This window comes from Balaenoptera physalus (genome assembly GCF_965194825.1).
Source record: "Balaenoptera physalus genome assembly, chromosome: 8".
In the NCBI taxonomy this organism is placed as follows: Eukaryota; Metazoa; Chordata; class Mammalia; order Artiodactyla; family Balaenopteridae; genus Balaenoptera; species Balaenoptera physalus.
The window spans coordinates 99477367-99488980 of record NC_138887.1 but is presented as its reverse complement, the minus strand read 5'-3'; the positions used below and the strand labels follow the sequence as shown (position 1 = coordinate 99488980).

Here is an 11614-nt window from a genome sequence, read left to right as displayed (position 1 = left end):
CCCCCGCCTTCCTGAGCGTGCGGCTGGATGAATGTCTAAGCAGGATCTAGGGAAGATGGGGGTCGCGGGGGAAGCCAGGTGGTTTGGGGGTTCTCGAGACCCCACGTCCCCACACAGCGTACGTGTGGTATGCCTGAGCTTGCGTTCCCCGAGTTAGTCCGGCGAGGTTGGGGTTTCCGCGCCCCCCTTTTGCGGCTTTCAGGAAAACACTGGAGTTCCGTGTCCTGCTGGGGGTGGGAGGAGGAGTAATGGTCTCGGGGATCTTGAGTTTAAACGACGAAGGCAATGCCCCCGACAGCACCTACGAAGCACCTGCGGCCAGCGTGGCCCCAGTTTGGCTGGGACCCGCGCAGGGTGTGGGCGCTCGCGGCGGCCAGGTGCGGCGGGGGCGGAGGCGCTCCCTGCCCTGCAGCGCGCGGACCCCGGAGCCCCGGGCGCGCCGGGGGACTGGGGCGGCGCCGGAATACCCCGGCGGCGCGGGAAAGGCAAGGGGAACCGGGTACTTCTCCTAAGGCCCTGGCTCTACCCGGAGCCAGCGTTCAACAGACGAAGGAACAGAGAAGAAAAAGGAAGATGCGGCAGGGAAGAGGGGAGCGGGAGCGGGAGCGGGGGCGGGGTGAGTGGCTGCGGGCTGAGATAGAGGCAGAGGTGGAGAACCCTCCGAGCCGCGCCGAGAGCGAGCCCAGGGGCTCTGCCAAGCAGCTCGGAGATCTTCTGAGGTTCGTACAGTTGGTGAAAATGTAACAGAGTACCCCGCCCCCAAAACCCCGTCTGACACGCTTCCTCGGTGCGCATGAAATGCGGAGGGGGTGTGCGAGTCAGCCAACTGCGCAAGACGGCGCCCCCGACGCTTCCCTGAAGAATTGTTTCCCCCCGGGGCCCGGGATCAGAGGGTGTCTGCGCGCCCGGGAGGGCAGGGGTGAAAACAGACCCACCCGCCAGCTGCAGAAGCCCCAAACCCTCAGTCCCCGGAGCGAGTCCCGCCCGAGGAGGAAATGCCCTATTTGCCATTTGGGAGTGATCCTTTCCCACAGACCTGACGGCGTGGGAGTCTCGCAAACATCTAAGAATACACTGCCGTCTCGGCCACGACCGCGGTTGGATACAAATCCTGCCAACATCAGAACTGGAAAACAGGGTTGGTGGTGGAGATATCGATAAGGAAAATCATAAACGGGAGAAATGCATTCCGATGATAGCTGGTATTTTGCTTGAAAGAAAAAATAAAAAGAGAAAAAAGAGCCACCAGCAGGTAGATCTTGGATAAACAGTTTATTACACTTGACTATAATTTCCGTTTTCCGTTATGAAATTGTTTGTCAATAATTGCAAATGGCTACAGAAACCACTTTAGTGTACCTTGGTCCCTTGCTTATGAATAATGTCCTCAAAGATCTCTGTCGGAGACAGAACCAGCTGTGTGGAGTTCATTGCCTCTTTCTTGAAAATATGTGGTTTGATAATTTTGAAAAGCCTTACCCATCAGGGAAGATGAAGTAAGCTTTTTAAATGCAATTTCCCCATTTCAGAGTCAACTACAGGTTGTATCATACTTGAGATAAAGACAAAGAATTCTTGCTTTTAAATCAGGGATATGGGGAGAAATAGGTGAGGGGAGGCTCCCCAGGAGGGGATTTATCCAGAATAAAGAAAAAGGTGCTGAGAACACAGCTCTGTACTGTTATCTAAGCTCCATTTGTTCTACTTGGTTTGTGCTAGCTAGTTCTGCCCTCCTGCTCCTTTTACAAATTATTACTACTTAATAATGCTAAAAACATCTAAATCCAAAAGGAATAGATAAAAGGAAGAGTTGAGCTCCAGTGAGTGCAGGAGAAAGTTAGAGGTCTGGAGAGATGTGCTCTTTTCAAAGTTGGCTGGGCAGGTTGAAGCTGCTGCAGGGCTTGTTTAATTGGTATTTATGCAGCAAACAACCCGCAGACGTTCACTTTGGCAACATCTAGTGCCAATCATTGTGTAAGAGCGTTTCGCTGTCTTCAGGGCCTGAGGCACAGAACACTGTATACATGTGCTCGTGGTAGCAATGCTTTTTTCCTTCCAAGTTCCTTTCTCACAGTCTTCCTCCTGTAGTTAGAATACTCAACAGAAAGAGGACTTTGCTTTAGTCCAGAGAATGGGGTTGCCCTGTCTCAGTGTCTTAAAAAGAAATGGTTGCATGGATTTATCTCTTAGCTAGACCCACAGCAAAGATCCGACCGTATCTCGATGCCTGTCGAATAGGCTGGCTTTTGAAGGTTCAGGAAACTGTTGCTGTTTTCTTGATAGAACCTGATTGGACATCACCAGACTCACTCATGTAGTTTGCTCAGGGGGGGATGGCCACCCCATGTTGTGTGGGAGAAAAGGATATGAACGGAGAGCCAGCCAGATTATAATGTTTCCATCCCAAGGGGGGGGGGTCTTCTGTCTGCTAGAAATTTATATTTGAACTATCTTCCTCCCTTCCTTCCTTCCCCCCTCCCTTCCTTCCTTCCTCCTTCCTCCTTCCCCCTCCCTCCCTCCTTCCTTCCTTCCTCCCTCCCTCCCTCCCTTCCTTCCTTCCTTCCTTCCTTCCCTCCCTCAGAGAGTTCTTTGGTTTGATTTTCATTTCTACTTGGTACTTGGACAACTTGTGATGAACTCACCCACTGACTGAGGACCTTGAGCGTGATGCATTTTTCTCCCGGGACCTGCCTTCTGAGTGGTGGGCATTGCTGTGGGATGGATTTGAGAGGCTCCTGACTTATAACTCCCGGCTTTGGTTTGTTACAGTGCCAGTCTTAACCACTATTAGAGACATTTCTTTGGTAAAGAAATTATGGATCTCCTGGAAATGGTCTTATAAATGTGGATGTTCCAGTTGGGAGATGACAGTAATGCATCTTCAGGTTGTGATACCTGTTGATGAGTTTACTCACTCCCTGGGGAGGGCCACAGTAACAGGAAACCAGGTCTTAAGGTTGTGACCTGTAGGACACATCAGCCCCGAGGGAGGGGGGAGATCCAGGTCTGGGGGAGGAGGGAGCAGGTGCGCAGAAGTGGGAAGATGTAGGAGAGGATGAAGAGGAGTATGTGCAAATTACTGAGCACATACTTTTCCAGGCAAGGGTATCCCTGCAGATAGAAGTCTTCTGGCTGTTTATTGGCTAACTTTTCCAGTGGTAATGAGCCTTAGTGGTAGAAGCTCTGCATCTTATCCTGCATACAACTTAGGAAGGCTTCCTATTGTCCTCTTCTCACTACAGAAGAATATCTTGTCACCACTTTCTTCAAAATAGCCCTTTGGGTGCTCCAAGTGTCCATGAACTTCAGCTTTCCAGCCAGATGTTGATTTCCATTGACTTTTCCTCTTGTGTCCTTCTTTCCAGTTTTCCCTTGATTTCCTTTGATTTCTTGAACGCATGACTTGTTAAGGTCTGACCAGCCCTGTGTATGATGGGAAAGTGTTTTTTTAGGGTCTTCTAAGCACAGTACACCAGTAAAATATTTGAATTGTAGGACTGATTTTTTTTTAAAATAAATTTATTTATTTTTTATTTATTTGTTTTTGGCCGAGTTGGGTCTTTGTTGCTGCGCGCTGGCTTTCTCTAGTTGCGGTGAGCGGGGGCTACTCTTCATTGCGGTGCTTGGGCTTCTCATTGCGGTGGCTTCTCTTGTTGCAGAGCACGGGCTCTAGGCGCATGGACTTCAGTAGTTGTGGCACGTGGGCTCTAGAACGCAGGCTCAGTAGTTGTGGTGCATGGGCTTAGTTGCTCCATGGCATGTGGGATCTTCCCAGACCAGGGCTTGAACCCGTGTCCCCTGCATTGGCAGGCGGATTCTTAACCACTGCGCCACCAGGGAAGTCCCAGCGGGACTGATTGTTAAACGATAGTTTCCCTGTACATTCTTATAGCACTTGCCAGTTTATAAAGTACTTTGACATATATCATTTCATTTCGCAACCCTAGGAGGTGGCCAGAAATCATTCCTCAGTTTAGAAACAAAGAAACTGATCCCAGGTTAAGTGACTTGCCCAGTGCCATGGAGTGAGTACTGGGGGGTACTTCTCAGAACCTAGGATGCCACACTCACAGTTCACATCATCAAATCAGGATCAGCTTGACATTCTTCATGGTCTGCTGCACCCAAGGGGTGTGGGGTAAGGGAAAGAACATAGCACAGTCCTGCATTTGAGTTCAGGCCCAAGATTTTAGACACATTCATATAATCTTTCTGTTTTTAGGTTCCTTATATCCCAAATGAGGGCCGTGATACCAACCTCATCGGTGTATCTTGTAATGCAAATGAGATAACGTGCTCCAGGCAAGCTGTAGCTGAAACATTCAGTAAATGTTTCAGCCCCTTTCCCTCTTCTTATATGATACATACTATAAAAGTGGCTTCTCATTACTTTAAATGTGGTCTTTTTATGCAATAGCTGTGTTATTGAAAAAAATGGTACAAATTGAATTCTAAATCAAATTGCATTTTTTTTGCCTCTTTTTTTTTTAAAAAAAATCTCAGATTGCATTTTAAATGCACAGGGGAATTTAGCTATTTAAAGGAAACCTGTGGTGAATTCTTTTGTAATGCAAATAATCACCTTCTAATTTATCTGTTTAGTAAATTGAGCTTCTCATGTATCAGATTTTCTTAATATAGGGCCTGCTTGTAGAGAAGAGCTTTTACAACCCTCTCTCACTGATGGGGAAAAGCCCCTCAGCTTGCAAACAAAATCAGTTATTGTGTTCAGTTGGCAAAGCCTTGCTCTGGTGTTTTGAGCATAATCTCATATTCCCTTATCATTAAATAATAGAACCTCAGAACGGGAAGCTGGAAGACACCTTAGAGATTATATGGTCCATCTCACTCATTTCACAGATGAGGAAATGGAAGCACACAGAAGTGAAGTGACATGCTCAGTGTCACCAGCCAGCGACTGTCAGACAAGGATCCAATTCCAGGCCTCTGTTGCCAGGGGAGTCTCTGTCTAGCCCATTCTCATTCTGTCCCCACCAAGATTCCAGGGCTGTGCATACCTGTGGTGGCATAGGAGACGATAAACAAATATGATGCATTTTCTAAAACAACCAAAAAGAGCTGCAAACGTGGGCTGTTTCAAGAGAAACTGCCAGATTTGCAATTTTGTGAATTGATGACAATATTCAGCTTAACCTTTTTGTTAAAAGAGCTGAATGGAATACAGCAGAGGGAGGCTGTTTGGCCTTTTTCTGAGAAAACGATTACAATTCTTGGCTATTGCTATTCCTGTAAGGATTTTACCATACCATGTCTTAAAAGCACTTGCCAAGTTGCTTCAGGAAGACCTGGTGACAGACCCAGATAAATCCCACATGGCTTGGTGGGTTTGTTCTCCCTGGTGTCAGCCAGGCCGGGAAACCTGATTTGAAGCAGAGGGGTTTGGACACACGACATTTGATATTCTCAACTCGTTGAAACATTCAGAAATCACCCTGCCCTGGAAATGTCCCCAGATTGTCCCCTCCTAATTAGTTCATTATTTTTCTTAAAGAGCTAACCCTCAAAGATATGCACATTTCTGAAAGATTTCAGTGGAGGGGCAGGGCCTTCCCCCCTTGCTTGTGTTGTCCCAGTCAGTCTCTGCAGTTCTGGGGGCTTTCTCAAAGGGCAGGACCCACCTGGAGGTCCTGAGGACTTTGACCGTGGTGCCATTTACTAGCTGAGGGCTTTGGGCCAGTCTCAACCTCTCTGAGCCTTTTTTTCTCATTTACACAAGACCTAATGATTGGTGTATGAAAATTCAGTGAGATACTCTGTTAGGTGCTTGAGACTTTGGTTCAGAGAAGGTACCTAGAAAGTAAAAGAAGCAGAATTCAGGGCCCTGGCCCTTGAGGAGCTTTCCATATTCCTGGCCTTTCAGGAAACAGCTAGAGCCTGTGAGGGAACCACAGACGCATGTCCCAGCTGGGGGGGCTTGCCCCCCAGCAGACCCGGGCCACTGAGGTGGTTAATGCAAGTGCTAATGATCTACAAGGTACCCATTTGCCATGTACTTAGGACTAGCTGGGAGGGAATGAATGAACAGGAAGGGCTGCACGAGCATTTAATGGTTAAGCCTCCTGGAAGCCCTCCGCCTGAGGGCTCAGAAATAGTGGAAGGTGTCTTCTCCCCTCAGAGGTCGCTTTCAGGAGTGTGGACCTCACGCCTCCTTGAAGAAGTCCATCATCTCAGGCGAGGTTTGTATCAAAGCCCAGAGGAAGGTCCGTTTGAGAGAAAAACTGATTTTAAATCAAGCACAGAGCATTAAGTAGAGCTATCTGGCTCGATAGCACAAAAAGGTCATTTTGTTAAAATTCATTGACGCCGACTAGGCTAAGTTTAGATTAAAGCTCACAAGAATTGCCCAAGAGCAAGATTAGGCCGTGCAAGATTATGTGATGCCACCAGATTTATGTAGTTTTCTATAAACTTTCAAATATATTTTTCCTTAGAATTTTAAAAGGAAACTAAGCCTTCCAGTCATCAAGAGTCTGATTTTTATGACAATGTATCAGATTTTGAAATAACTGCTGTATTTCAACGTTTTGAAGGTAGCTCTGATTTTACTTTTAAAGTGACAAAAATTTTCAGTAACAATCTCACCAACTGGGCAAATATGGAAAAAGTTGCTCTGCTTTAGTGGAAAATGAGTTGCAGACTACATTAGCAACGATAGCTCCTGTTTACTGAGCACTTACCCTGTGCCAGCTACTGCGCTTTCCGTGTGTGCCATGTGGCAGGTTCTGGCACCCCTTTACAGACAAGAAAACCGAGCTTCAGAGAGGTTATGTGCCTTTAATTCTGTGTTGCAATGGAGGAAATTTAAGCAAAAATCCAAGTAAACTGCCCAGTAAATACCAACCAAAATGGAACCTCTTGTTTTCCATTTAAGTGCATTCATCCACTAAACAAAACTAATTCCTGTCTCTCTGTTATTTATTCCCCAATTTTTCCCTAACTTAAAGCTCTAAACAGACCTATGAGATGCTAAAGAGACTAAAAATTATTGCAGACATGAATACCTTTAAAAGAAACTCAATTTTACTACTTCCAGGGCTGTACAACAAGTGGAGCTAGGTTAATGCCACGTGAGTAGCATAGGTAAGGATGATTTGTAATTAACAGATGGACTGAGTTTATGGTCGTCTATAATTGAAAACCATTTATTCTCTGAAGCGCTTTAAGTACTTGGGAGGTGGCTTGAAGAACGGCATGTCCCCTTCCTTTTCGCCTTCATCATTTCTCCTTCGAGTATCCATTCATTCTGTGCTCTGCCAGAAAGGATACGCTCAGGGTCAGCCCAGCCCTGTGGACTTGGTCACAAGCCCTGAATTAGTGGTCAGAGTTAATGAGGTTTTACTGTCTTCTAACTGGTCTTCCTCGTGAAACTGTAAAGCACAATCCTCCTTCTCTTAATGGGTGGTTGGTGTAATCCATGGTCCATCACTTAAATGGTTTCATATAGAAAGTCAAGTTAACTTTCTAAGAGTTTCCTTTTGTGGAATGCCTGAGGTCAGGCTGTTGCCAAATCACAGATTTTCTGAGGGAGAAGCAGCTGCTAAGAGAATCACGTGTGACGGAATATTAGTCAAGTCGTGAGAAAAATCAGAAAAGGACGAAGTATTTTGAGGCCGAATATGGGAAATCCAGGGCTTAGCATGTGCCAGGAGGCAGGAAATGCTTGTCATAGGCAGATGAGAACTGTCCCAGCAGACTGGGCCATTGACTGTATTTCTGAATATGCTCCAGGTATATACTCAGAAATCCCAGGCAGTGGGCTACAACAAGCCCCCTTTCCTCATCTAAAAGTGAAAAAAGTGCAGCTTTCTCTGAAGGCTTTTGGACATATGTTCAGTTGGCCTCTAGAGAGGCACCATCCTTTCCTTCGGGATGGGGAGGAATGAAAATTTTATGAACTGGAAATTGAACAAGTGAATGGAAAGCACAACCAGATGTTGGTTGGCTAGGGTAGAGGAGAATTGTCCAAATGTCAGGTTTCAAACCCATATGTATAAATAGGTGAGAAATGAACATTAGATGAACTATCCTACCAAAATACGTTGGTGCTGTTTATTGTCTTAACTGCATGTGCATTTCAAACATCAAATTCCCTTATGTGAAGTCAGTTCTTGTTTTCAGTTAAACCTCCACAAAAGTCCTTTGAAAGAATCTCATGGCATTCTTTAAGAGTGAAGGTCCTAGAATAAAATTTTCCTATAGATTTGCTTGTAGATGTTTTCACTCTAGGTTATTTCTAGTCTTGATGAAATAACTGTTTTCCCCACTGAGTCAGACAAAATTAAGAAGCTCTTCAATAGACCTCCAGCTCTGATTTGCTCTAGTGATTCTAGGATCAAGAAGTGTTTGCTTCAGAGCTGTAAGCGTACCCATTGCTTCCACTCTGACAAATTAATAGGAAACTCTGACAATGGTAATAGCAGTATTTTCACACATAACCTACCCTCTGTGTTTAATTTTCAAGTCATTTTTTTGTTACCAGAGAACAATAAGATAATTTATACCAAATAGCTGACATTCTATGTTTAATCTTTTCACAAGCTCTAAAACTTATACATTTTGGGCTCCTTGGGTGGGGTTTTTTTTTGTGATTGAATAATCACTTTTTCCCATTGGGAAATCTGAGGCACCAAAAAATGTCATTAACAGATGACTGGCTTGTTGAATACATCACAGAAAATAGCCTTTCATTCTGATTTTGTGGACGAAATTTAAATGCTAAATTCAGACAGCTGTAAAAAGTAAAAACAGATTTGAAAAGAACTAATGCCATCAATCTCAGGATTTTTACCTTCACAGAAATTGGATTTATTGAAATGAAATGGTACATAAAAATGCTTTCTGATTTGGGAGAATCAACCTAGTTTCTGATACGTTTCTGTTTCCCTTGCTCCAAAAGTGTCATCAATCTCTCTGTTTAGATGCAGTGCAGCCAGGTGTTCAGAATCATAAGGGGACAAAAAGAATTAGTTTCTTACTGAATAGGGAAAATTAAACAATAAAAAAGAGGTCTGTGCAAACAGGGCTTAAAATATGAAAAATGTAGACCCTTTGAACTGAACCCTTTCTTTTTTTCCTTCCGGCCTCCCAGGAATAATTCTGCTACAGGGCTGACTTCAAGGACGTGAATTGGTGACCTCATCCCAACATCAGAACCTCAGCTGTTACTCTAATTTTTGCATCATTCCAGGCAAGTTGACTTTATATGGAAATAAAATTGAACCTTGGGGTCTGATGGAAATTCACTGTGACATTCAAATCAAGAACACCTGCTGAAACCCACAGAGCCTTTTCCCCATGGGCCCTGATGGTAGCCTCCAGAAGGTACAGCCTCAGGTGGTCCCCCTTCTTCTGTGGCAAGAATAAACTTTGGGCCTTGGATTGCAACACCACCTGTGGAGAAAATGGTATTCGAGGGAAAGCGATCAGCCTCTTGTCCTTGTTTCTTCCTCCTGACCGCCAAGTTCTACTGGATCCTCACAATGATGCAAAGAACTCACAGCCAAGAGTATGCCCATTCCATACGAGTGGACGGGGACATCATTTTGGGAGGTCTCTTTCCTGTCCACGCAAAGGGAGAGAGGGGGGTGCCTTGTGGGGAGCTGAAGAAGGAAAAAGGGATCCACAGATTGGAGGCCATGCTTTATGCAATTGACCAGATTAATAAGGACCCTGATCTCCTCTCCAATATCACTCTGGGTGTCCGGATCCTCGACACCTGCTCCAGGGACACCTACGCTTTGGAGCAGTCACTAACGTTCGTGCAGGCTTTGATAGAGAAAGATGCTTCTGACGTGAAGTGTGCTAATGGAGATCCACCCATTTTCACCAAGCCCGACAAGATTTCTGGCGTCATAGGTGCTGCCGCGAGCTCCGTGTCCATCATGGTGGCTAACATTTTAAGACTTTTTAAGGTAAGTAAAGGCGCTAGGCAATTCTGACCATTGTGGAAAGACAAGAAATTGTCCTGACTCCAGCTGCAGGTTTAAGAGGAAACTGAATGTGGTGAAGATGTTCGTAGAGCCTCTCAGGGCCACAGTTTCCTCAGAGAGGGGTTTGTGTCTAGGTTTCTACAAGTGTTGATTTAGTTCCATTTTTAAAAAGAATTAATTGGATTAATTGTGACTTTTTTTTCTGAACAAACAGAAAGGTGATAATTTCTATGACATGTTGGGTCCTCAGTATCTTGGGATATGCTGTTTATTGAGGCTTATTTTAAAGCAAAGCAAGTGTTTTTCGAGGGTCTGATGAACTCTTAGCTCATTTATCAGATCAAACATTTCTATAGTATTTGAGATTTAAGATAATTTACTTGGTGAAATTTCTTTAATGTGGGATGCTCTGTTATGACAAAAGTTCCTGTGTGGAGAAACAGTATTTATTACTAATGGGTAGATGGGAGTAACACTCTGGGCTAGAAGATGGCCATAAAGTTGTCAGGTTTATTATAGCTACAATAGAGCAGAACCTCATTAATTCAGACTGCTCTGATGCAGACTTAGAAAAATTATATGTAATTCTTATTGAATTAAAAGTTCAGATTTAGCAGGGTAATTCGAGACTTTTTGGTTTAGGTTGGATGATCTATTACCTATAGATTACATTTTGAATAAAACTGGCAAAATAAAACAACACATGGAACAATATTTTGAAAGCATAAAGTCCCATAAACATAAAGTTATTGTAATTCATCTTTCATTAACTTTCTCATTTTATTTATTAACATCCGTTATGTAGTCCTTTGTAATAGACATAATTTTAAAAATTGAAAATACTTTTCACTCTGATTTTTTACTCAGTGGGACATGACTTTTCCAGCTTACTCTGAATTAATGAGTCTTCGTTTAATATTGTGAGAAGCTGTTTCTCTGCATATTAGATTTAAAAATATTAAAAGAATATGGAGAATTTGGACAGATGACAGATATAGTGACAAAAATGAACAAAGTGATGGAAAACTTACTTCACAAAATAGAAGGGTTCGAATCAAAAGCTTTCTGCTTTGGAAGCTGTCTTGGGGGACCATCTAGTCTGGTTCATGTCTGTAACATCCCCCCAGCTTCTGTATGAATTCCCTAAGTTTGGAGGAGAGAATGGTAAGAGGCCCCTTAGTGACTATTTTCAGATGGATGAAATTTTCTCAAATGAGGATGCGGCTGAGCAGAAGCTCTCTGTGTCTAAGCAGTACTGAAGAGTCACACACAGGCGTCAGGGAATGCCTGAGATATTTGAGCCAGACGTTAGGAAGAGCCCCTTGGCAAGGAGGAGGATGCAAGATTAAAATAGGCAGCCAAGGGGTGCTCTAATTGTCCATCTCTGGAAACTTTCAAGGGAAACTGGAAAGTTGTTAGTAATTTCTCTTGGGCTAATTGACCCCTTGCCTGGAGGCAAGATGCAGAACCAGAAGCTCCAGGTTTACCCCAACATCCTGGGATCTTGGATTTCTCCCAGCATCCTGATTCTGAGCTGCATGGCATTTTCGGCTCTGGGGTGATGTCCAGCTCCAGCCAGTTTCCCAGTTCTCTTCTCCCCTCTGACTTGATCTCCCTCCCCCGATGCTCCAAAGCATCTTTTTTCTGTTCTTAACTCGTCAACA

The 11614-nt window shown here is 44.4% G+C and overlaps 1 protein-coding gene across 1 annotated transcript in view; it reads left to right on the top strand.

The window, feature by feature from the left end:
• The first annotated feature begins 870 nt into the window (after positions 1–870).
• Positions 871–11614, top strand: part of GRM8 (glutamate metabotropic receptor 8) — a 794802-nt gene continuing 784058 nt past the window's right edge. The window contains exon 1 of the mRNA XM_082472362.1: positions 871–9932. Coding sequence (XP_082328488.1) covers positions 9423–9932 — 510 coding nt within the window. The 5' untranslated portion in view covers positions 871–9422. The remainder of the gene's footprint in view (positions 9933–11614) is intronic.